This window comes from Schistosoma haematobium, chromosome ZW (assembly GCF_000699445.3).
Source record: "Schistosoma haematobium chromosome ZW, whole genome shotgun sequence".
Classification (NCBI taxonomy): Eukaryota; Metazoa; Platyhelminthes; class Trematoda; order Strigeidida; family Schistosomatidae; genus Schistosoma; species Schistosoma haematobium.
In genome coordinates this window covers 43,907,192-43,933,887 of record NC_067195.1, presented here as the reverse complement: position 1 = coordinate 43,933,887, position 26,696 = coordinate 43,907,192, and the positions used below count along the sequence as shown (strand labels likewise).

At 35.1% G+C, this 26,696-nt stretch overlaps 1 protein-coding gene across 3 annotated transcripts; it reads left to right on the top strand.

Annotated features, from left to right (window-relative positions):
• The first annotated feature begins 496 nt into the window (after positions 1–496).
• SESN1_1 (Sestrin-1) lies at positions 497–26,696 on the top strand. Of its 3 annotated transcripts, XM_012938997.3 has the most exons (12): positions 497–973; positions 1,010–1,075; positions 1,111–1,167; positions 3,165–3,335; positions 5,452–5,622; positions 8,081–8,386; positions 14,299–14,482; positions 15,542–15,681; positions 18,338–18,447; positions 22,545–22,779; positions 23,349–23,491; positions 24,685–26,696. In XM_012938997.3, exons 1-11 carry the CDS (start codon positions 638–640, stop codon positions 23,442–23,444), a joined length of 1,872 nt encoding a protein of 623 aa, XP_012794451.2. In that variant the 5' UTR covers positions 497–637; the 3' UTR covers positions 23,445–23,491; positions 24,685–26,696. The 3 variants fall into 3 exon arrangements, with proteins under 3 accessions (XP_012794451.2, XP_051071558.1, XP_051071557.1); XM_051211493.1 differs by having other exon boundaries at positions 497–1,075; XM_051211492.1 differs by having other exon boundaries at positions 1,111–3,335; positions 5,452–8,386; positions 14,299–18,447.

Below are 26,696 nucleotides of genomic sequence, written 5' to 3'. Positions count from 1 at the left end.
GGCGTTATGTTCGTGCAAACTTCCTGGTACCAGCCTTTGCACTAGTCGCACTGCATGCCGCTTTCAACAAGATAACGACAGCCCGGACGTTGGCAACTGCTTTTTTTACACTGTCCGGTCATTTAGAAGGGTTTTTTCAAGATGCGATGATACTCAGAAACAAAAAAATAACCAATGACCAAAAAAGTGAAGAGCTGTAGGTTGCTAGGACCAAAAGTACTCACAGATACAGTTGAAAAAGAGATACTCAAGAGTACCAACGACAAAACTAATTGAGAGAACAGTAAAAACGATACTCTAGTCGAATGCTTTAACTGAAATAAATTCAATTAAAGTGAAAACAGTTGTCTTGATACGTAATAAACGATCAAAACAAAGAAATTTACTCAGAGATGAAAAATACCACTGTCCTTTTTAAATAGCACTGAATTTCGCATTAAAATTTTTGAAATGCAGTTTGGTTCGAAAACGACCATTTTTATTTTAACTATGATTGGCTTCAATGAGATATAAATTGTGACTAGTGAACAAAGGCGTACGATACAGTAGCTTAGATGAATGTCTGCGCTATGTTTGTCTGAAGGGCGGGAGAATTGCGGTCTTTTTTGCTATACGGTCGTTTAAACTATTTGGCTAGATGAGTGTTATATGCATGCATCATTGCTCTTCGCTGCTCCAAAGAACTGTCGACTCTGTCAATTTACTTCAAGGCCTTTCGAATCGTGATGAATCTGCTAGGCATGAAGCAGCTGTTACTATTCAACGTATATTTGATTCGTGGTATTTTGGCTTTGGTAGCCCCGCTGTCGCTGGTTTCTTAGAGACTGTAGCCAATGATACCGGTGGGGCTACTCTTGATACGTCTATGCACGGGTTGATTACGGAGCAGATCCCAGATCTTTTAAGAATACTGCATACCGCCCCATCATCTGATATACGGTCTGCTGCTAGAGATATCTTGCGTGATTTAAAGGTTATGTTGTCGAATTTTTCCATAACAAGTTTTTAGATTCAGAAGGGGTTCAAAATTCCGAATACCGTTACATCGTCTCCTAGTTTTATTCAGTCACTGAACGTAATTTCAGTTCCTAATTAATAATTCGATTCTAGATGGACCACATGAAATGCATGGTTGATGAACCAAATGAAGGGGATCCTTTTTACACTGTATGTATCCATTGTTTCACCTAAAGGTTTTTATTCAACCGGATTTTGTTAACCTATTCTTGTCTTCGGTTCATGCTACGATATGCTGATTCTTTAAAACCGGTATAATTCACTGTTTGGTGTTCTGTTAAACAAGGAAATAATCATTGTGTTTTAAATTGTCGTAGAATGGTTGACGTTTGTCGAGGGCACTGTGATCTCCAATTTTTCATTGTAGGGAAAGGGGTCGCTCTTCCTTTTCATTATGTGCCAAAATTTCTACTTAAACGGAGAAAAGTGACTTTTCTCTTACAATTTTCAAGTGACATTATTTGCTATATCAGACTCGAACTTTTCATACCGTTTAGGCGATTGTTGACACATAATTATTCTATTCTAAAATTGCGTGATAGACGTATATCCATCTTGTGAGCTTCAAAATTCTGTGAACTATTCAACTGGACGCGTTTGCCGACTGCTTTAATATATATTTATCAATACCCACTCCTTTTAATTACAAATAATCATCAACCTCTCCTGTCTGAAAGTTTACTTCACGGATTAAATCTCCACTATCAAGAAGTCAATGATGTACATATATCATACCAGTCAGTCAGTCAGCTACAACGTAGGACCAGGCACATATGTGTATCGGTCCAAGTTGCCATACCGCATTAGCACAGTAAGATGAACATCGGATTAATAGGAGTGGTTAAGTCAATGGTGGTAATATATAAAAGAAAGATTGCACTCAAGACCTCTGATATATCATACCGGTGTATTTAGATTAAGAAAACCTGCAATTTTAAGTTGTTCCCGTATAGTATTCAATATATTGGCTACACATTTTCTATACTCGCTTTAATTTCACACTTGCATAAATCTGTCACTGAACAACGTTGTACCTGTCTTCCTAAAATATATTAAGTAGCTATCATCAACCATAATATACTAAGGGTACTCTCGATTTATTTTTTGAAATAGTTGACATCAAATTTGACCAGAGGTTCTTCCTCTAACAAAATATTTTGTAGGAGCTTAAAAATCTTTCAACTTTCCATTGGGAGCTAAGTGTAACTTAGATTTCGTGACGAGCTCGCTTAGATTCATGCATCTTAGTAAATTCAAGGATGGTATGGTTTCTCATGGAAGGTTATTGGGAGTTATCAATTGAGAGGCTCATTCTGAAAAGACTTAATTTTATCAAGGGTGATTTGTAAAGCATGATATTTGATCTTTGGTTAAGTAAAGGAGATGATCACTACGTCAATATTTACTAAGATCCACTGAATACAGACTAAATTGAAATATTAAGAATTGCGTGGTTAACCTTGTGATATTTCATCTAATCCCACTAGACTTCGTTCAACATACGTCGTTTGTTGCGCAATATGAGACGGTGAAAGTAACAGGTGCACAACTTACCGTACATGTTATGTATTACTAATTCACGCTTTTGGAAACTTGGAGCAACTAAAATCTCTGCCTCGTAATAATGCTGCATACTCCTGTCTATATTTTCTTTCTTCGTATGAAATTCGGTACTTCAGCTTGTATTTTTGATGTGGGTTTTCCGTTCATTCTTAGTTCCATTACAATCAAACAATACATGCAGCTTCAAACACATTCCAAGTGTATTTTATACGTTTTTTGCATGCAACCGATAGCCACCAAAACTGCTGCTTTCGGTTATGGAGTGTAACGTATTCTTGGCAATCTCCACTGTCAGTCTTCTTTCTCAAGCACGTTTCTAGGACTGTTAGATGCTTTGATTGTATACAGTTTAAACCTCTGGTTTCTTAACAAATAAAGGAGGACACGTAGCTGAAGATTTGCCTTTTCTAATTAGTCAAAAGTAAAAAAAAACAAGACTTGGGAAGCTCTACTTTGAATAATTGTTGAATCTATTTTTGTTGTGGTTTGCTTTTGTGAGAAATCACTAGTTTATTGTTCTTACATAAATCACTCCAGGTATCATAGAGAGTTACACCGTGTTTGTTTTCTTACCTTCTTTGCAGACTTATATATTGTTTCGTGAGTATTGGTTTCAATGGGGACGCCTAAATAACTACATCAATGTAATGGGGTATCATCCTGAATATCTTGAATGTTACATGAAACTAAAGGATCATCTTTTTCGTGGTGACTTGCCATTACCTTATCCAGATCGTTACTATATAGCCATTATTGTAAGTTTCATTGTTTAAGGTAATCATGACTGGTCACGTCCACTCTGTGAGATTTAAATGAGTCAAACAGTATCTATATCAAGTGGTGCTATCACAGATCATATTCAAGGTTTCTAGGGATATTTATCTTGCAGTTTGGAGTAGCTGTTGTCTAGTATTTAATAAAAAATTTAATCAGGGTGTTTGTCAAAGTCTTATTGGTGCTATTCACTGTAATGAGTTCATCACCGACCTGTTTCTTTCAGATACTATAATACAAACCATTAACTTACAGTTCCCTTAGCAGGTGGTTCTTAACTGTACGTGGGGGTTTGTATACCAATCAATATTGTTTACCAGAGTACTCATTTTTTGTGACCAAACATTAAAAGCTATTGACATAGTGGTGCGAACCTACGCAACAAAGGGTAGTATCAAAAAGAAAATGCCTGATTCACGATCATATCACTGATGTCTCCCCTAATTGTAAGTCCTATGTTTGCAGGTCTGGATTACTATTTTCCGCGTATCAAAACAATGGTACGACACCATATGTAAAATAAAGGAATGCTGGTCAGAGACTGTTAGTTTGTTTATGTTTTTTCCGGAAATTTTTGACTTCTAAGACAATGAATATCGATAGATCTAGTGCATCTTCGAAACTTGTATTAGGCTTCTCTTTTTGAATAGCAATTAAGGCACGTTAAAACTGCTTGTCAATAAAGTAGTTAAATACATTAACGTGTTGCTCAGTTTATCATTTTGATACTTATTTAATTTTCTCGTGTCCATCGTGGCTCTTTGAATGCACGTTTTCCCAACTCGACCTTTGCTTTTGATTAACTCAGTGTTGTGAACGTATAACTTTCAGTCGTCCCATCTTGAATCTTAACTTAGTTATCGAGGTGTAGGTAGTCGGTAATATCACTAACCTCGTCTTAACCCAGTGGACAAAATGGACATATATTATTTGTATTATAATACACTTTAAAGCCTTAAAGTCATACTGACCTACATGGCATGTCATGTGAGTAATTGACTTCAGCAATTGAAATCTTTGTTTTTTTTGCCTGGTAAATCGCATAGCATTTTTTAAACACTTGTGACAGAAAATGAATAATCTAACCTTTGTAACTATCTATAGTGAACCAACAACAGCATTGTCGATCTGGTTTTCAACAATCTTCAGGTCATAAAAGAATATTTACTAACTCTTCACTGTTGATATTATCCAACAACCTCAGGCTTGGATTTTGCTCAACCAACAAAAAATTTGATCAAGACAATCACTTTTATTGCTAAGCTGTGCTGCAAAACTGCAGAGATCTCCGATATGTTAGCAGATTGACCGTTCTGCATAAACAAGCGCAAATTAAGTTTATTGTAAGTGTATTCAACTATGAGTTTGGCATCAAAATGCAGTTATTTTCTATGCCGAAAAAAGAGCAAGAGACGTGAGTAAATGTGCTTGGATTAGAATTGATGTAGCTTTATCAATTATGGTAGTGGTATTAGCGAATAACTATTGTTCGAAAGTGTTGCTGCGGTAGGTATGTCGCAATAATGGCCAACAATTCGTACAACTATCACATCGTGGATTGACTGGAGCTAAACCTGTACAGCATTGAATCCCGGCTCAATGGTCCAGAGGCTATGCGTTCACTTGCGAAATCTAAGGTCCAGGGTTGTTGATTACTCCTGGTAATGAGTTCAATATGAAACGGTCATTCGATGTTTACGAGTTTCCGAAGGTTGTCTAACTTAGATCTGTTTGTGGTTTAAACGAAGATATCACATAATTATTAGGTTCTCCCCACTTATTGTCTATTCTCCCTAAACTGTTTACTAGCATTCTCTTGCTTCATCCTGTTCCCAGCCTCAAAACAAGTCGTAAATACGTCTTCGTATTTCAGTGTTTTAAAATTGAGTACTTTTCCCGCACTTCAGCTGGAAAATACAAAAAACTTTAGTTAAACGCATTTTAGCTTTCAGATTTCTAACCTGGTCCTAGAACTAAATAACTGCAATCTGCAAAATTATAAATTACCATTATCATGTATAGATCTTTTCTTCCAACCTTTAATACTCTTCTACTCACAATATTAATCCTGTTGTTTAAATATTGACTGTATTTTAGGCAGCTGCACAACAACGGTGTATTTACCTAGTTCTTTTTTTTGTGCGTCAATTCATTAGTTCTGGTGGCCCTTTGTCGTGGTTACAGGGAGTACAGTATGGGCCCCCAAAGTGGCGCCAATTATGTGGATTAAACAGGGATCTCTCAGATCGTCCTTGGAAGATTACAGCTGTAGGTTTGTCATTATATATTTGTTCACGGTCATGCTTCTTATCTAAGTCTTTAGTTTAATTTTAATAAAGACCGTCCCTGCAAAGAATCACGAAGTCGAGCTTCACTTTTTAGCTCTGGTGTTGTAATTTTTGGTGATTCTGTGTCCAGTACTCATTCACCATATGAATTTTTGTTATTTTTTGGAGTTATATCAATTTACGATTTCTATAAACTTTGGAGGTTAGTTCAATTCGTAGGTAATATCCGTTATGACATTAGTTGAACTATCATTAAAAATCAGGGAGAACTGGGGAGTTGTTTCATCTCAGCATGGGACTCCTCATCATTACGCGTCCCGGGTCTCACATGGGACCGAAATCAGGACGTTCTAGTCTCACGGTGAGCGCCTATCCATTCGATTGTGGGTTGGCGTTCAATGGTGCACGTTTCCAACAGTGTCACAGAGATTAACAACTGAGATTGATGGAAGCTATTTCACTGACGACGTGTCTGAGATTTACGGGTCACAACTTCTCACTAGAAATCCAGAAACTCATATAGATGTAAACCAGTAGTGAGCTTATTATTATGGCTTTTATGCGGAGGTCTCGTAGAGATGTTTAATTTGTAGGTAGTATTTGTGACAGATCGACCCCTGTTGGGTTATCATCTTCAAATTCATTTAAGTGCTCATATTCATGTAGATTTATGTTTCAATCATGCAATTTAGGATAGGTTGGAAATGTGAATCATGTTGCACTTACTTCACTTCCGGGAATTATACATAACTTCATGATCTATGAAGCTCATTGTGTTGTTCGAAATTTCGTGATTTCCTACATCTACTTTGGTTAATGGTTTGATTGATAACTAATAAATTCCCAATGTCAACCGTTTTTTTAAAGGAGACAGCGTCTCAATAAAATATCGTAAGTTTTCCATTTGATTAACATCAGTACTGGATAATCTGTACTGAATAAAGGTGCGTTGGTCCAAGTTGTCATACCGCAATAGCACTACGAGATCGAATTAACAAGATGAATAGCAAAGGAATCTTAATAATGTGGTAGCAATGATAATGATAACAACTTATTATTGAGAATATGGTACGAAAATGTATGGTGAGAAAGTATCTCTAAAGGAAAACTGTAACTCGAGATGTAGGTGAAGATAGTGGGCGAGGAGATTTAAACCATTTTGTCTGATTCTAAGCCGTTTCACCAGAACTCTACACCAATCGCGGTTATTGCTCAAATCCTAATCACGTAGTCTACATCTAAAAACTTGGCTCAGACCAACTTTCAGTGACTTCATGCTGTGATACCTTATCTTAGTTTAGTTGTCTCTGGCTTTTTTTCCAACTGCCTATGCTAGCAGTTATGCTATTTATAGTTCGTGTGGTTTACTCAGAATAAATGTTACTGAGGCAGCAGACGTTAATCAGCTTGCCACTTTACACTTAGCGAAGCAGTTTACTTATATCGACAACTTTGATGATTCTCATCTCTGTAGTCACTTCTGGTCGATTCACTTAAGTAGCAAAGTTGCAAACAGATAGAATTAATCAAATCAGATACTCGGGTAGCTCATCTCTTCTCTGTCTAATTTAAAAGGAACCAACGTAATGCTGAATCTAAGTGAATCCTTGAGACAGGATTAAAAGTTAGATAGTTTACTTCCTACCAAAGGAAGCTAACGGCATAAATATCATCACAATAATATATGTTTCGGTCACATTACATGTCCAACGGATTTTTCAGTGTCATAACTGTAAATGAAACGAAAATTCTATTGAAGGTTTTTACAAAGTACAACTTTTTCATCGGATATGTCTACTTTTAGGATTGTTTGAGTTCAACATATATTCTGAACTTTGCGAATACATTTGTGTTTTGTGACTTGAGCAGAGCTCGCACATATTATATGGAACATGTGATGAACAATTTCTTGTAGACGTGTTGTATTAATGCGTCAGTTGGTTGATGGTTCAAGCTCCTTGATTAGTAGCTATGTAGTCCTAACAAATGTTTCTCAGACCCTCGAGTACATAAAACAATTGTACTTGAATATTGATTTGCATGAACAATCATTTTATTATTAATTTCAATCTGGAATTAGAATTATACCAACTGACGTGAAATATATTTCCAAACTCACTAGGCGTTCTTGTGATTGGACGTAAGGGTAGGTAAGTTAGTCCATAGAAATTTTGAAATTTCATTAATCTGGGAAGTTGCAATAAATGTCGCTCATGAAGTTTCCCCATTTCTCATAAAACAATATTCATTAATGTTATTGAAAAGCAACTTATAAATTAAATTTCTTTAATCACATAACTTCCTACCTAATAACAGATATGTTACATTTCCCTCTTCCCAGTTCCTATTTCAAATACTCGTCATCCATTTTACAAAATCTATTTTACTATCTCCAACAACTCTAGTAATTATCTATTAATCCTTTTCACCCTCTTTAGGATGACATTTACAACTTGACTCATGGAGGGGATTCGAATCCATTAAAAGAAGCATTATCATTGTCTGAATTAATGCATGTTGTAGCTATCCTGTCTCATGTTCATGCTTTAGCTTGTTTCATATTTGGTTGTGGGATTCGTCCTGAAATTGATAATTACGATGGATTAATAAATCTAAATGTAGATAACTGTAATGAAGCATACATATATAACAATCAAACTAGCAATGGAAGTTTCCAAAATAATCTTCATAGTTCTGAAAATGGGAGCACATGTTCCTGTTTAGTTGAGCCATGGGACGATCATGTAAGTTTAACTTTCTTGCTATTTGTCTGAGTAAATTATTTTATGGTCGATTTACCCGGTCATTTCATTCTTGATTCTTGTACAAGGGGCGGTACATATCAATCCTGTAACACACATTTTTATCTGATCAAAATTATTTTCAAACTAATATTTGCCAATGTGTTTAGAAGAGTTTGTTTTTATTCTTAGTTTGCTCTCAGTGTAAAACAAGACAGAAGGCATGAGGAATGTGTATTAATTGCGAGAAGTTACAAAGTATTTACATAATACACATTAATAACCTTCAATCATCCATGTTCATCTTTCAGTGTGTTCTGCCATCTCAGCTGTCCTCTTGTCTGATCTCCAAGTGTCCCACCAACACCGTGCTTTCGACGCACTAAAACTCTTCACTCCGTCTGACGACTTCAACGTCATGTTCCAGCACACACCACTTGCAAACATCCTTGTGAGTAGCATTTACTCCATCAGCAGTACATTTGTTACACCTATTCTCATCTGTAACAAGTTGAATAAATGATGGAGTTAGTGATCATTGACTGATTTTCAGTTGTGATTGGCTCAGATTTCCTTCGCTATTGTGGGCCTACTAACCATTTCTTTACGCGGGAGTATTCTCATTAATAAGCTTGTCGTATCGGCTGATGTTTCATGAGACTACGCTTTGTCTAAAATTAGTCGATTTTACTTTTTCTGTTTCATTTCATCCCTGTCATATCCATCACGTTAGTTTAAGAAAATATAAAAAGTATTTTATACTCATTCGAAAGTCTATGTTTTTTGGAAATGCTTCAACTACTCCCAACCTTTGCGGTTGTTATATCACTCCTGTTGCTTCGTTGATCTTTTACAATCACTCAAAACCGTAGTAGTAATCTACACATAAAAAACTAATAACTGGAGGTCCTTTTTCAAAATTGATTATGTAGTATATTCCCTTATATTCAACACAGTCGTTAATTCCATGGTGATGTCGAATTTCTATCGACCTTCGGCAGGAATTTTTGTAACCCGATAGTATTTTTAGTCCACTCACTGTGTAAAATGTCAGTTCCTACTTTCTTTCTTTCTTTCTTCCTTCCTTCCTTCCTTCCTTCCTTACTTACTTACTTACTTACTTACTTACTTACTTACTTACTTACTTACTTACTTACTTACTTACTTACTTACTTACTTACTTACTTACTTACTTACTTACTTACTTACTTACTTACTTACTTACTTACTTACTTACTTACTTACTTACTTACTTACTTACTTACTTACTTACTTACTTACTTACTTACTTACTTACTTACTTACACTTACTTACTACTTACTTACTTACTTACTTACTTACTTACTTACTACTTACTTACTTACTTACTTACTTACTTACTTACTTACTTACTTACTTACTTACTTACTTACTTACTTACTTACTTACTTACTTACTTACTTACTTACTTACTTACTTACTTACTTACTTACTTACTTACTTACTTACTTACTTACTTACTTACTTACTTACTTACTTACTTACTTACTTACTTACTTACTTACTTACTTACTTACTTACTTACTTACTTACTTACTTACTTACTTACTTCACTTACTTACTTACTTACTTACTTACTTACTTACTTACTTACTTACTTACTTACTTACTTACTTACTTACTTACTTACTTACTTACTTTACTTACTTACTTACTTACTTACTTACTTACTTACTTACTTACTTACTTACTTACTTACTTACTTACTTACTTACTTACTTACTTACTTACTTACTTACTGATGCCTGTTACTCCTAATGGAGCATGGGCCACCGACCAGCATCCTCCAACCCACTCTGTTATGGGCCTTCTTTTCTAGTTCCATCCAATTCTTGTTCATTTTTCTCATGTCTATCTCCATTTCCCGGCGTAATGCGTTTTTCTGGACTTCCTCTCCTCCTTCGGCCTTGAGGATTCCATGTGAGGGCTTGTCTTGTGACGCAGTTGGGTGCTTTCCTCAATCTGTGTCCTATCGACTTCCAACGCTTCCTGATTTCTTCCTCCGCTGGGATCTGGTTTGTTCTCTCCCACAGTAGGTTGTTGCTGATAGTGTCCGGCCAATGGATCCGAAGTATTTTGCGTAGACAACGGTTAATAAACACCTGTACTTTCTGGATGATGGCTTTCGTAGTTCTCCAAGTTTCCGCCCCATAAAGTAGAGCTGTTTTGACATTTGTATTGAAAATCCTGATCTTGGTGTTGGTTGACAGTTGTTTTGAGCTCCAGATGTTCTTCAGTTGTAAATATACTGCTCTCGCTTTACCGATCCGCGCTTTCACATCTGCATCAGATCCACCACCGTGTTCATCAATGATGCTGCCCAAATATGTAAAGGTTTTTACATCTTCCAAATCTCCGTCAATTGTGACTGAATTGGTGCATGCTGTGTTATATCGGAGAATCTTGCTTTTCCCTTTGTATATATTGAGACCTACTGCTACACTGTTCGTCTTCTCCTGCATTTGTTGTTGCGTTTGTGATAGAAGGGCCAGATCATCTGCGAAGTCTAGATCGTCCAACTGCATCCTAGATGTCCATTGTATCCCGTGCTTCCCTTCAGATGTTGATGTCTTCATGATCCAGTCGATCACCAGGAGAAAGAGAAAGGGTGAGAGTAAGCAACCTTGCCTGACACCGGTCTTTACCTCGAACGAGTCTGTCAATTGTCCTCCATGCACGATTTTGCAGTTTAATCCATCATATGAGTTCTGTATGATATTGACTATCTTCTGAGGCACGCCGTAGTGTCGAAGAAGTTTCCATAGTGTTGTTCTGTCCACGCTATCAAATGGTTTTTCGTAGTCAATGAAGTTGATGTAGAGTGATGAATTCCATTCAATTGATTGTTCCACAGTGATCCGTAGGGTTGCGATTTGGTATGTACACGGTCTGTCCTTACGGAATCCTGCTTATTGGTCTCGAAGTTGGACGTCTACGGAGTCCTTCGTCCTGTTTAACAACACCCTTGTTATGACCTTGACGTCTGGCTTTTCTATCACACGAATTATCTACCAATCCGAATACGACTTATACGAATCTTCACACTAGGCCAACCAATGACGTTCAACCGGTGTGGGCAGTTTAGCGTCCTTATTGGTCCTATGTCCTCCTAGCCCTTCCACTTGAGTCCAGAACACAATACCAGCTTCCGTAATATGAATCGAATAGAATCGAATCAGATCGAATCGTTTATTTCAGACATACTCGGTTTATATGTCAATCAGACAGACCACAACGTACCATAAAATAGAAAATAACATGTGTACACAAATAAGCCAAAAAGTGGCTGTGAACGAGGGGGACAGTAACTAATAGACTGAGCATAGCTTAAGAACCGTAAATCGTACAATAATAAATTATAGGTCAAAATAAAGCTTATAATAAGAGGAATATAAATATACATAATGTAATTGTTGAATAGTAATACAATAAGAATATTTATAGAATATTAGTTCATTAATAGTCCTTGGAAGTTACCTGTAATTTAATCTTCACCGGGATATAACAACCCTGTTAAAGACTTTTCCCGGTATTGAAAGAAGAGTGATGTCCCCGTAGTTATCACAGTTGCTGAGATCGCCTTTCTTCGGTATTTTGACCAGAAGTCTTTCTTTCCAGTCTTTTGGTACTTGTTCCTCATCCCAAATCTTATTGAAGGGAATTTGGAGTATCCTTGCAGTTACCGCTGCGTCTGCTTTCAGTGCCTCTGCCGGAATGTTGTCTGGTCCTGCTGCTTTGCCACTCTTGGTTGGTCTGACGGCCATGCTGATTTCTTCAGTTGTTGGTGGGCCAACATCGATTGGGAGGTCCGTGTGTGCTGCCTCAATGTTGGGTGGGTTCAGTGGGGCTGGTTGATTTATGAGTTCTTTGAAGTGTTCTACCCACCTGTTTTGTTGCTCTTCAATGTTGGTGATTACCTCGCCTTCCTTGCTTTTCACTGGTCGTTCTGGTTTGCGGCGATTTCCAGAGAGTTTCTTTGTTATTTCATACAGTTCTCTCATGTTTCCTTCTCTTGCAGCCTTTTCCGCCGTCATTGCTAGATCTTCCACATATTTACGTTTGTCAGTTCTGATGCTCCTCTTCACTTGCTTGTTTACTTTTGTGTATTCAGCTTGTGCCTTGGCTTTTTCTGCTCTTGTTCGACTGGTGTTGATTGCTGCCTTCTTGTCCCTTCTTTCTTGAATCTTATCCAGTGTATCAACAGTGATCCATTCCTTGTGATGGTGCTTCTTGTGACCCAGGACCTCATGACATGTTGAAGTGATTGCCTCTTTGATCCCCTTCCAGTTGCTCTCCATAGTAGTTCCTTCTTCATTGAGTAGATCATGAAAGGCTTGGAACTTGTTGCTGAGGACTATCTTGAATTTGTTGAGTTTGTTAGTACCCTGAGGAAAGGCCGTATTGAACTTCTGTGATATTTTCCGCCCCATTGTCCAGTGCTTCTTGAGTTTCACTTTCATCTTGGCGACCAGCAAGTGATGATCTGATGCTATATCAGCTCCTCTCTTGGTTCTCACGTCCTCTATAGTCCTCGTGAACGTTTTGTTGATGCAAATATGGTCGATTTGGTTTTGCGTGGTGTGATCCGGTGAAGTTCATGTGGTTTTGTGTATGCGTTTATGTGGGAATATGGTGCCGCCTATGACCAGCTTATTGAAGGCACATAGGTTTGCAAATCTTTCACCATTTTCGTTCCTTTCTCCCAGTCCGTGTCGTCCCATGATGTCTTCATATCCAGTGTTGTCCATTCCAACCTTGGCGTTGAAATCTCCCATCAGAATGGTCAGGTCCTTTGTTGGGCACTTCTCGATGATTGACTGCAGCCTATTGTAGAATTGATCTTTAGTGTCTTCATTGTAATCGTTGGTAGGCGCATAGCATTGGACGATGTTCATTGAAATGCCCTCTTTCTTTGTTTTGAAGGAGGCTTTGATGATCCTTGGTCCATGAAATTCCTATCCTATAAGTGCATTTTGTGCTTGTTTGGACAGCATCACTGTAACTCTTTGTGTATGTGGGGCACTTTCTTCATCATGGCCGGAGCATAACAGAAGCTCCCCTGAAGCTAGTCGTTGTTGTCCAACTTGCGTCCAACGTGTTTCACCGATCCCAAGCACCTCTGGGTTGTATCTCCTCATTTCTGCAGCAATTCGGGAGACTCTTCCGGTCTCCCACATTGTACGAACATTCCATGTACCTAAATAAATGGTTGCTCTGGTTTTCAGAAGGGGCATCGGCCTCGTGACTTCCGAAGGGACTCGGCTTTCATCATGAGGCGTCATCACTCTTCTAAATGAAGGCCTTCTGACTCCCAGGGCAGAGTTTAAAAGGTTCGAATGATTTTTTCTGGTTATTGTTTTCTTAGCAAGTTAGTTTTCTACGGGATGGGGTCGCTAACTCCCAGCCCTCACACAAATCGAATGATTTATGTGACGCATATATGTTTGGTGCCTACTTGTACCAGTGTTTATGTGTTTGAATAAATAAGTAATAAATATGTTTCGAGGATATTATAGAGTGTACGATGGTTGTCTTTTGGAGCTTACAGTTACATTTTTATGAGAGTATTTGTAGAATAGAGTATTTTAAACAGATATTTCAGCTTTTGATTCTGTATAAAAAATCTACTACCGAAGGTAGCTCTTTGAGTTTCACTGTACTTGTCTGAAAATTAATCCTAATACTATGTAGTTTTAAATTTTGTTTTCTAGAGGATTGCAAAGTTGAAAATATTTAGTAACACTTTACCATGTTATTTCTAGAGCGTATGCCTATTGGTACTTGAATTCCAGATGGATATTCCTAAGTTTTAGTGAGTTATGACTCATAGTTCCCGATCTTTATCTATCAAATAAGATTTTTCATTATTTTCCAGACTTCAGAAAACGGAAATGTAAATAACCAGGACTCACACAATGATGAACCATCTGATGTAGATGGAAAATTAAAAGCTTCCAAATTACTGAAAATCATCCAGACGGAAGATTCAAGTTGGGAAGATGTCGCAGAAGATATTGTTGCTGAACAATTTTTAACCGCTATCATATCTAATAGTCAATGTGAGTTGCTTGTCGACCTATTGAATGTTAGATCCAATCTGTTATATTTCACAATTAATTTCATAATGATTACAGCCTATCCTATTGGCTCAGAACATCAAAAATTTAGCAGTCATGGCATTCCTTTTTTTTATTAATTTCACGAGTAATTCTTTAAACTCTAAATTGTCATTTTTGTAACAACTAAGCCAGCGTAAATTATTTTTATCTACCTATAAAAAATGTCAGAGTTATGTTTCTAAAAAATGGTTCAATTTCGTGTTTGATAGTTAAATAAAAAACAAAATAGTAGTTTTAATGTTAAATGAATCTTAGGCGGTTGGTATTTAACTCAATTATCTATCGGGATTAACACTCCCCAATATCAGGAGCAGGGAAGTATAAATCCTCAAATACTAGGTAGGTATTTGAGATCTAATGAAATGTAGCGACTGACAATGTTTTCTAAATCATGGTTTATAAGTTGTCAATGATAATACAACCTTTAGTATCTTACCTTTGTTGGTTATTTATTCATAGATGACTGTTTCATATTTCTATTTGTGTATTTTTAATTATGTTTTTTACCGGTTAGTTATTCTTCTATCCTGAAACCTGATGGAAGTAGTGTTAATTTTATGCAAACACAATATTCACTTTAACGTTTTTGTGATGTAGCTTTCCAATCTGTTTATTTGTAAGATTATAAGTTTAACTTTCAGTTCACCAACTAAAGAATATATCCTTCATCCAAAGACTTTACAATCAGTTCTATTTCACACATTAGAAATCTGTTTACAAATTACAGTCAGTCAGAGTTATTTTGTTTTTCAGTTTATATATCTTCATGGTCCGTTCACCTTTCGTTTGTCGGATTCTGTTCTGGTTTAATAAATGTATATTTCTGAAACCAAATCGTAATTTGTAAACTTCAACGGTGGATTCCATATTTTGAGAGAAAATAAATTCTTATGAATAATTAAAACTGTTCGTTTATATTTTATAATCAATTTACTTTTCATAGTTAAAAATGACTTGCAAAAAATGTAAAGCCGTCTAGTATTGATTATTAATTTTCAGTGGATTCTGAAGCTGTCTTCCCATCAAATAATATGATGAAGCATATTGAAAAACTATCTTATCATCCGCTCATCTCACGTTTCTTAGATTCTCCACAGTCTGGTTACAAAAATTTCGATGCTCGTCCATTTCATGCAACTGTATGTGCAATTGAATCATTCTATTGTTTTTATTATTTTTACTTTTATTATTAAACCTGTCATGACACATTTTTTTTTATAAAATACAAGTTTGAAATGGGTTCTCGAGTTATTACATTTGAAGAGAATACAATTCGACGGAGTTTGTTGCTGGTAGTGCTAAGAGATTCGATTATTCTTTAGGTAGTTCGTGTGTTGAGATTTCAATTTGTGGAGGTTTTCTAATCAATTAACATCAGTTATTTGAAAAACCACTGAAAAACGCGGAACACAGATTAGCAATTGTCTTCTTGTTTAAAACTACTTAGTCATGTGCACTCACTCCTCTCCACTATCATCAAATTGAAAAATTCTTCACAAACCATGTTGTTGCTCATTGCGGATTAATCTCAAGTTAGGTTATTCGATGCTCTTGTGGAAATCTTTGACATGTCCAGTTCAACGAACACAGGTGAAGACAAATTACATACGGGATTTTATGTTAACTTATCTATAATGCCAGCAAACTGGTACTAGAATTGTAAATCACAGGAATCCGTCCAACCTAGTTAATCTACAGGTTTTGTTCACGAGAGTCAAGGTTCTAAGATTGATCCTGGTTGGTGCCTTGAATACACATCCGGTTAGTTTCGAGCATAGATGATATAAGTGTTTAATACCCTTTAGTGTTGTGTAGTTTTTCAATCTGGGATAAAAATCATCTCCATTTGTTCGCTCCAAAATCAAGCGAATAATAAGGATCATTTAACCATTCAGTTCTTTCCAGATGGTTCCTACAGTAATATCTCTTGACTTGATCATTCTATCGTTTTTCCGGTAATATAATCTAATCTTCAAGTCCCTTTTTTCTCTTTCCAAATCTATTTCACTGGATTATACTCCTTGAATAACATCTTCAAATTTTAATTTTTCTGATTACTGCTTATATTTTTTCTACCTCTACCACTATGGGATTTAAATGGACAATGGTATCTCTGTGCTAATGTGGTATGGCAACTCAAACTGATGTACGTATGTAAGAAGTTCTACGTTGTTGACTGACTGAATATAATGATTTGAAATGTCACTTACAAATGTCTCATAAACATCGATCATTTATAATGAAAATTTTCGGCGAGAATATAATTTATGGACGAACCAATCAGATATAAGTTAACGAGTCACGAATTTGGGCGCAATATTCATCCATACATTTGGCTAAATAGAGTTTTGGCATTATGGCTGATATCAGTTCTTGATGAAAACCATAAATATAATTTTTTTAACACTAACCATCAACTGTAAATGAGAATCCTAACTGCTTTATAACCCTCATTTAGTCCTAATCAGTAGGTCTCCACTCTCAAGGTCACTTCAGCGTTGCTCGAAGGTCGTCCATAACTTATAGTCTCATCAGATTTTCTTTACATCATATATTCACTTTAAAAATACAACCGTTTGATCAACAATCATAAAAAATGACATTGATCAATTCCTTTTTTGCAAGACTGGGGTTCAATACTCCTTTTACTGATTTTATTTTCTCTCATACACATAGATGATAGTCTAAAGAAACAGTTTATTGTTATGGTTTTTCGCGGTAAATAAGATGACTTATAATGATGATTACAAACGGTGGTCGCAGTAGTAGTAACAGTCATCTCAGATAAGGGTACAGTTTTATTGACGTATTATTTTTTGGAAAAAGATATGTCTCCATTATCAAATTTCTTAATATTTTGTATATTGGCTTAGTTTATATTTATTGTATCTATTCATAATAAGACCAACTATCTCTTTGCATCATTGTTAACCACTGCTTTCAGTTCATTGTGTGAAAAAATAAGTGAATAAATACTTCATATGTCTAGAGGCCGAATACCTATGTAAATAAACGATATATAAATACTTACTCAATCGCCGACTTCCCTATTTACTTTTAATATTCATTGATTATTATCATTATTATTACTATTAATATTATTATCCTCACTTTTTTTGTTAAATTATGTGGATGACTGGCATGCATCATTTATGTGATTTGATCCTTTACTATCAAAATAGTTCATCTCATTCCCCGATGTAACCATCATTTGTGTAGGTGGTTGGGTGTCTAGGTAAAAACTATTATTGAGTTCTAAATGTCTCAGTGATAAGTAACATTTTTACGTGTGAGCTTGACTATGCAAATGACAGGAACGAAGTCATTGAAGCAAAATACCTTGCACTACACCCCTATTAACTCTTTTACCGCTCCAAAAATTGTAAAAGCAGAAGAGAATAGTAGTTTTATTATAACTGGTACTAAAGTGGATAAAGTGAAAAAGGCATAGGTTTTCATATGGGTATTTTTGATAACCGCTCACCGATAACACTGGTCTCTGAACATCAAACTGAACGCGTAGGGATTCAAAGTTCACAGTAGTGATTAAAAACACCAATTTTTTCAATGATTCTGGTCAAACTTTCGGGAAATATTACATAAACTAACAGAAGTCCAGTTGTTTAAATACACATGTATTCGCACTTCAGGTTCTATGACGTCCATGTATATGTGCTGTGCTCATTGATGTAATACTGTAAACCAGTTTTTTCAATTACTTTGTAAATATGATTGTTTGATTAAATTCAATTTGATCCTATTATAATCTTTTTCTCCCTAAACTTCATATTCTAGGAGTATTCATGGCAAGAAGAAGGATTACCTCTAGCTGATCGTCTGTGCACTGAGCTAGGTTCACTTTTGGATGAGAAATTCCGAAATGCTTATGATTTGACCTATAATACGTAAGTATATTTCTTCAAATTGCTTGTTATTCTATCGTATTGTGTTTTGATTACATTCGATTTGTTTTCTTGTTATAATTAGCTGCCGTATAGAAGGACGAGTATTTGTTTGGTTCGTAAAACAATCTAACTCTTTTGACTTCTTGTGTATCATCTTTAGTTGTTTTCCAAAGGGTATTTATTGTGTTGTAAATAATACACCTAGAAAATGTTAAGTATTCAAATATTTCTGTCAGTGACTGTATCACATTTAGGCGTAATGACTTCCATTCACCCAATGTAATTGACATTTTAAAAATTGGTTTGTATCTCTGTCACTACTTGAGAGAGAGGGTTTCAAGGTTTGTTATGAATGCTTGTTGTCTACAGAATACTTACTAACTGAAGTTTTTTACTTCGATGCAGTAGGCCACAGGTTCCAACTACTTCGGTTTTTGTTGCATGGTGGTTATATCAGCCTTGTACATTTAAAGGTATCTATAGAAACCTGCAATTAATAAGTTACAGTGTTTCTATGAATGGAAGTGCAAACTGTTTATCACTAAATAATACACATCGGAACATATTTAATTATCAGGATGGGGATCTTTGGAGATTATAGTAATTTTAACAGTTGAATTCATGAGTCGATCTAAGCTAGACCACCGTTGTGGGTGTGGCCCCTAAGAAAACCACCTGCTTCGGTCTGGGCACCCGGGCAGTATCACAGCCCTCACACAAATCAAATGATTTATGTGGCGCATATCTATTTGGTGCATCCTTGTACCAATGTTTATGTGTTTAAATAAATAAATAAGACCACCATTGAAAATCTGGAAGCACTGGATGGCCGTTTCGTCCGTATGAGACTCCTCATCATCGCGCACCCACGATTTCGCACGAGGGACTCGAACCCAGGACATTCAGTCTCTCGCGTGAACGCTTAAACTCTAGACCACTAAGTCGTTATCCAGTGGTGTTAATATCTAACTTCACTCGATCCATGATCTTGCGCAACCCTTCATCCATTATCTCTAGTAGATAATTGTCCTGCACACGACACGGATTGGAATCCGCTGGTCATTAACACCGTCGGATGAAGACTTAGTGGTCTAAACGTTAAGCGTTCACGCGAGAGACTGAAGGTCCTGGGTTCGAGTCCTTCGTGCGAAATCGTGGGTGCGCGATGATGAGGAGTCTCATACGGACGAAACGGCCATCCAGTGCTTCCAGATTTTCAATGGTGGTCTAGCTCAGATGGATTCATGAATTCAATTGTTAAAATATATTTAACTGATAACTTAGCAAAGCCAAATTGTTGATACAAGCCTCCGAATAAACTAACGTTGAAGGACAACTCACCTGGCTGTTTAAATGCTTTTCCTCTTTAGTAAATATGTGTTTGTACTGGCGCTTTCTGGTTTGCATAATTGCTGTTCAAACAATCACAAATTGATAAATTAACAAAGTTAAATTCTCTCTCTTACACTGGTATATTATTTTATTGTTAAGTTATTCGGTTGATATCATTTTAAAATAGGAATCTTATTAAATGAACTGGCTTTGTTAAAGTTCAATCGGTTTTTATTTGGTTGATTTAATAATTAATTAATGGTAAGCACCAATTGTTCACCCATATGTTTGTTGAGAAAGAAATTTGTGTTTTGGAGTGTGAGTAAATGTAATTTTGGCATATTTTGTTTTTAAATATTCTAGGTTCATTTGGTGAATTTAAAAAAAACTATGTCCACTCTTAATTTGACCAGTGATTCATCCATTTCAAACAATTAGTTTTTATTCATCTGTTCATAAGTGTGAACTGTACCATCATTTCGGGAGATTTGTTAGTATTTCCTGTTAGGCTTTATAGAAAATAAACGTTAATCAGTAGAATACATAAATTTGGTTATCATCAAGTATGATAGGTTATAGTACCCTTGTCCTCATATAAGCTTAAATACGCTCAGATTGGTTAAGCCTTTAACACTGCCATTTCATTCCGTAGTTATTCGTTTATATTTTTGTTTACAACTTGGTAAAAGTGTACTGTACTGACAACTTTGAGCTGCCTATTAACTAACCAGAAAACAGGTTTTATCTATAGAAAATTTAACAAAAAGCACTAAATTTATGGTGAGTGAGTAGTCTTGGTATGATTAATGAACCCTTGCTTGTTGCGTTATTTATTATAGTAAACAGAGAAATGTTAAGTTCAGTTACTAACACTTGATCTAAAGTTGTAAATAAAGGCTAAAGTTTTCATCACGGATTGAAATAAGCTATAATGGGAAAAGCTAGGGTAAGGTATTCGGATGTTGGTTAAGGTTATAAATCATAATTAGGGTTATAATTTTCATCACCAACTATAATGCAATGATGCTTTCCCACTCTTTTGCTTATGAACTTACAAAAGCTAGAGTTGATATTACGAACTAGGAGTTCGAGTGGTTACACAAATATTTTTTATGAATTGAATCACATTAAGTACTCCCATTATTATTATTATTATTATTATTATTATTATTATTATTATTATAATATTATTATTGTTATTATTATTATTATCATTATTATTATTATTATTAATAATGGTTAGTCAGTCTGTATCAGGCAAGTATTTCGCGTAATTTGTCTTAAATACCATGTCATATTCACTGTGTGGATGCATTTAAGATGTTTTTATCAAATAAAAACCAAGATATCGACCATTTTTACTTATTTCAAATAAGATACATCTTACCCTTCATTGCACATTGAGTTCCAGAGCAACGATCTCTTCTGATTGGTTCACTCAAGACCATCAGTTTAGTATGCTTTTACCATTCATTTCTTTCACTGTGCTTGTTGTTAATATAATTTGAGCTGTTCGTTGAAATAAGGTGTTCTTTCTTCTTCGTTTCGCCTTTTGTAAATTGTACACTTGAAAAATCATAACTTGTTCGGCCTGTTGGAATACAAAGTACAAGAATTATCGCAAACATATTCGCAGCCAAATGATTATTGGAGAGAACATTAACAATATAATTATATTCCAAAAAGGAATACATAAAAAGTTACGTTTGTTGTTGAAACAAAGTTGAGGACTGAGAGTGTACTAATTTTCTCGATATTGACTCTTAACAAGTTAACATGCTGTACTATCCGAAAGTCTATTAAAACATAGCTACTGGAAATATATGGAGGGATTTACTCAGGCATCCTATATATCTACCGGGATTGATCGATTTCTGTTTAGGGTGTCAACCAGTGAGTTTAACCTTGAGCTTAGGGCTAGATAAATCTTAGTTTCTTTTGGTTCAAAATGTATGTCCTCCTAGCCCATTCTTCGGTTCGATAATACAACACAGCAAACAGTAGTGCAGTAGTATTATATATATATATATATATATATATATCAAACAGTCTATATACATGGATTATCAGATCGTAAAGCATCCTAAATACAATCATGTTGTAAGTAGCATCGAACTCACCAAATGGTACGCAATTAAGGAATAGTAAATCGTTTGGAATTAGTTGGAAGGTCCAAATGGAGCTCACAATATAGGGAATATAGAAATACAGTAATCCAATTGTCTAATAATTACATATTAAAAGTATAACTAATAATAGTCCATAAAATAGTCCCATAAGTTCCAGCGTCTTCAATGCTCACCCCGTTATAATAGGCTAAAGAAAACCGTTCTCGAATAATGTTTATTTTACACTTTGAAGAAATTGGTGATGGTTATCTGTGCTCAGTATTTTAGTGAATAACGCGTTGGCGTCAAAACGATGTACAGGTCGTTTGAGTCCATTTTCTCAACTGGGTGTAGGTTAAAATGAGGGGAAACACATTTAATACTGTGGTCGTCTAGTACCTATTTAATCCAACTGTATCTATTGCAAGGGAGAAATATTTCTGATAATCCTTCCTAAATTTATTGTCCATAGTATCACCATAAAGTCGTTGTCGGAAATTATGCAAGTACGTTGTCGATCGATTGTTTTTTCATAACTGTCTTATGATAATCAAAACTTGTAACTTAGGTTCTGTTGTATTTTAAAACTGCCTTATTTTCCTCAATGTCGTCAATAATCTCGTAATTATAATTATTTTCTCATATTTCCTTCTAAAGTCTAAACGGGATTCAAAATGTCGACACGTCTCTTTATCGTCGTACAGTTTGGAATGAAGTGCAAAGTTTTTTCGGTATATGTCATGATGATTTTCGTTATGACCGTGTAAATCGTTTGTTAACTACTTCACAACGTGCCTATTTAAAATTGTGTTCCACTTTCCCAGTTGCAGTTTATACAATACAAAATCTCAAATTTGAAAATATTTTCCCTGCCCTATCATCTTCAGAAATGGTAAGTAGCGATTTTCCACTATTCTATTCGTCTGTCCACTAGTCTTCAAAATGCTGTTGAATATATGAATTTACTATTGGATACCATGCAGATAGCTTCCTTCAATATATTGCGCAAATAGATTAAAGATGCTTGTTAGAATGACCAGTTTTATAACTGTAAAGTGTAGATTGTTTTTAGATATTAGCTTTTGTTACTTGTAATTTGCACCATGGACTGAATTTTGTTAGAAAATCGTTAAAAGCTAGAAAGCACTATATAGTTTTTTCATCCAATTATGCAAGTCCTCAATTGTGCACATCCACAACCCTACCGGATATCGAACTTAGGAACTTCAGGCTCTTTGGAAAGCACCCAACCTTCAAATAATTAAATCAGGATCCAGTTAAAATTTCAAACAAATCTTGACTTCCAACCATTGAATTCAGATATTTGAATCTCGTGCTTTAGCCTAACCTACTTCAGTTTAGACATACGTACAGGGTTAGTTGTTCTTGGATTATTATTTATCATTTTTTCTTCTATCCCCTATGTTTTATTACTTATTCTTTAAAATCTTTTGGTCTTAGATTCATGTGATCCTTATGATTATTGAGGCTAGACAACAAGCTTGTTTATCGTATATCCTTCGAGCGGTTTCTCAATGTCAAGTCAGAAATAATTGAATATATATGTATACATAATGTATTTCTCCATTAATATTTTCGAACAGGTTTGTCGATTTCATAGTTTTACATATACAGAACGTTTATTTTTTAAAAGATTTTTAAACTGATAATTAGTAGGTAGTTAGATTATCAGGACAAAACAACCAGTCTTACCGTCAGATGAATAGACATGTTTTAACGTGACAAAATAAATGTAGTGATAAATCGAAATGATTAAATTTACTGGTGGGGGTGAGGAGGAAGTTTACAATAAAAACGTGAATAAATGAAGAGAATATGTGGTTATGATATGATACAGTATATTGCTTGACGAGGATGTCTACTATCCCCATTCCTGTCTTGCTTCGTGTGTATTCTTCTACTAGTTTCTATTTTTCCAAAGGTTTAATGTGATGGGTGCACATATTTGAATCAGTTTTATTGACGCTGCCAATTAAGTTCATTTGACTGATCTCATTGAAAAGAAGTAAATTTCTATGATCACTTAACAAATCTGTTTTTTACCTATAAGATTTTAAATGTTTCTATCATCGACTGGTTTTTTTTGCCTATGTCTAGTCACTCAATCAAATAATTACTAGTTAAGCATATAGGTTGCATCACTTATTTGCTACATTTTTATTTAGTTCCAGTTGTCTACACTTACAGATGGACTTTTAGTATTTACTCAGAAAGCTGATTTGCTCTTCACTGCCAACGTGTGTCACATGCAGACTTAATAGTGTTGAAATATCTGTATGAATTCTCATCTATTGAACTGTACGTTACTTAATTTCATATCCATAAGATATGGTTTTTGACGGGTAATAGCTTAAGAAGACTATAGATATTTCATTATAGATAAGTTTGAAGTGTTACCTGCTTTTAATTGAACCATCAAGTAATATTTATTGATATTAATTAGAAGTTTTGTGTGCGATTTGGTAGGGTTTCAAAAGTATTGGCATTCGATTAAAATATTCCAGATCTATGTTATGCATATATGTTCACTGTTTATTCATGTATACGATGGTATTTGGATAAAAGACGTTATTATTACTAAAATATAGCGTCACTAGTTTGCTTACTCTAGAGTTATTCTGAGCCTAATTGATGCGATTCCATTCATAGTATCAAACACCAATCACATATTCGCCAACTTTTATATTGAGCTTACTATTATTTGATGTATTTCGTTGTTAGTATTACGATTATTAAGTATTTTTGTCAATGTTGTGGTAACCGATTTGTTTTGTAGGCAGTTACTTCATATCTGCGAGTCTATGCAAAAATATTTTGTTTCCTGCCTACAACTCTGAACTATGGATATCGTGTTGATTGTTCACCTGACATACATGGATTGAAAACAAAGTATTCAACGTATTTCATTCCCCATTCTTATTCCACTGATGCATTTGCACTCAGAATACTTTCATTCGTTTAAGTGAAGTAATTCCTTCCGTTTTTGGATAATTCACTACATGACAGTTTGTTAACGCCATCATTATTTGTTATTTATCTTTCTATTCGGATGTTCTCTATTTTTTTCAGTTCTCAATTAATTCACCGTTGTTCCTTTTTCTTCAAGCTTAAATTAAGATATCGGTAGCGTTTTCAGCGTCAAGTATATATTATTATATATCATTCTTGTGGTTTGGCCTTTTATAACCTTTTACTGTGATTATTTTAAACAAGACTCTGTGTTTGTGTCTCCTCATGTATGCTAGTTCAATTAAAAAAAGGAAGATAACAGTTAACATGCATACTTGGTTGCATTGACCATGTGTTTTTGCAAAATTATCCTTCACGTAACTCTGTCAGTTAGGCTCGTAAAATTGTATGCTTGTGTCCATGTTAAATGGGGAGGGGAACTTACTGTTCATAGAGTTTTAGAGTATCTCTCTGTGTTGGTTACTGTCCATTTACTGTTCAGTACTGATTGCTATTTTGTCGACTTTTGGTCACTATCCTCTCTCATCGTGATTTTATGTTTACATTCAAATAATGTTCTCTTCGTGTATGGAGAAAGCAACTTCACAGTTTACCAACCTTCGATTTTTCAAACAATAATTTTTATTTTCCCTACTACTCCCCCAGTTTATGGTGCATTAATTTAAGAAAAGTTTATTGCTTTTATTCTCCAGAATTATGTTTAATATACACATATATATTTACATATTTGTTGTTTAGTTATGACTAAATCGCCTGTCCTGAAACTTCTTGACGTCATTGTTTTCTTATTTCTCTCTGTATTTTCCCATAATCATAATTATACATACATGTAATTTTATTGGTCGAGTGTAGAATTATTTTTATTGGAAACAGTTTTTCGTGGTTCCTTTTCTCTCTGTATTCAAAAACCCGGCTTGTATAAATATATATGCGAGCTTTGTTCTGTGACTTGTTTTTCCCCAAATATTTTCTCTCTCACTCTCTATTTTTCTCCCTGTAGTTCTTATAATCTCTCTGTTAATGTTAGTAATTTACCATAAAGAAAAATGAAAGATGCCATAAAGAAGGCCCCAGCAAATAACAATTAACAGTCACTGGAAACGTCTTGTTTTATTTTTTAAGTACTTTTGTTTAAAATCTGATTTGTTGATGCATTTCGTTCGAGCACAAGTTACAAGAACCATTATGTTCATATATATTAGATTTTTGTGATTTAATTTGAGCGTTTTCACACATGTACACATAATCTATATGCGATTGTAAAATCTTAATATGATAGCATGTAACTTTAAAGCCACCAGCAGTCGATAAGGAATTTTCGAAGTGACATAGTAATATGTACAGTAGCAACAAAAGGTACGGCTTCCTGACCATGGGTTTAATAAAAGAAGATTTTTTATCATTTGTTTTAGAGATAACAATCACTGAATAACGGATTGTAAACAAGAATCAAAGCTAAATCGACAAATATATCATATTTCACACTTATTTCCAAAAATCTATTCTACAATGATTAATAACCGAATTTTCGGAGGAGTGATTGCCCTGTCATCACTTTATAAATTCAGTCACATTAATCTATTAGGCAACCATCTCAGTGTATTATCAAATGTTCTGCCATAGTCGCGTAGATGATGTTATTTGAGTGTGTTAAGTAACAGGTGGTCAGCATCTTTCATTACAAAGTCTGCTTCATACTAGCTGTTTTACTTACCAGTCAAATTCAGTATGAGGTTGCAGAATATGTGTCAAAAAATACCATTTATTCTAATGTAGCAAACAGCTTGAGTTGCGGAGTGCATTGATTATAAATATTCG

Bases quoted from the DNA above. Each gene is read 5' to 3' on its own strand.
- SESN1_1 (XM_012938997.3), top strand. From the start codon at position 638: ATGAGTGTTATATGCATGCATCATTGCTCTTCGCTGCTCCAAAGAACT. The intron at 974-1,009 runs GTTATGTTGTCG...ACAAGTTTTTAG, and splicing joins ATATCTTGCGTGATTTAAAG to ATTCAGAAGGGGTTCAAAAT. The intron at 3,336-5,451 runs GTAAGTTTCATT...ACTGTATTTTAG, and splicing joins GTTACTATATAGCCATTATT to GCAGCTGCACAACAACGGTG.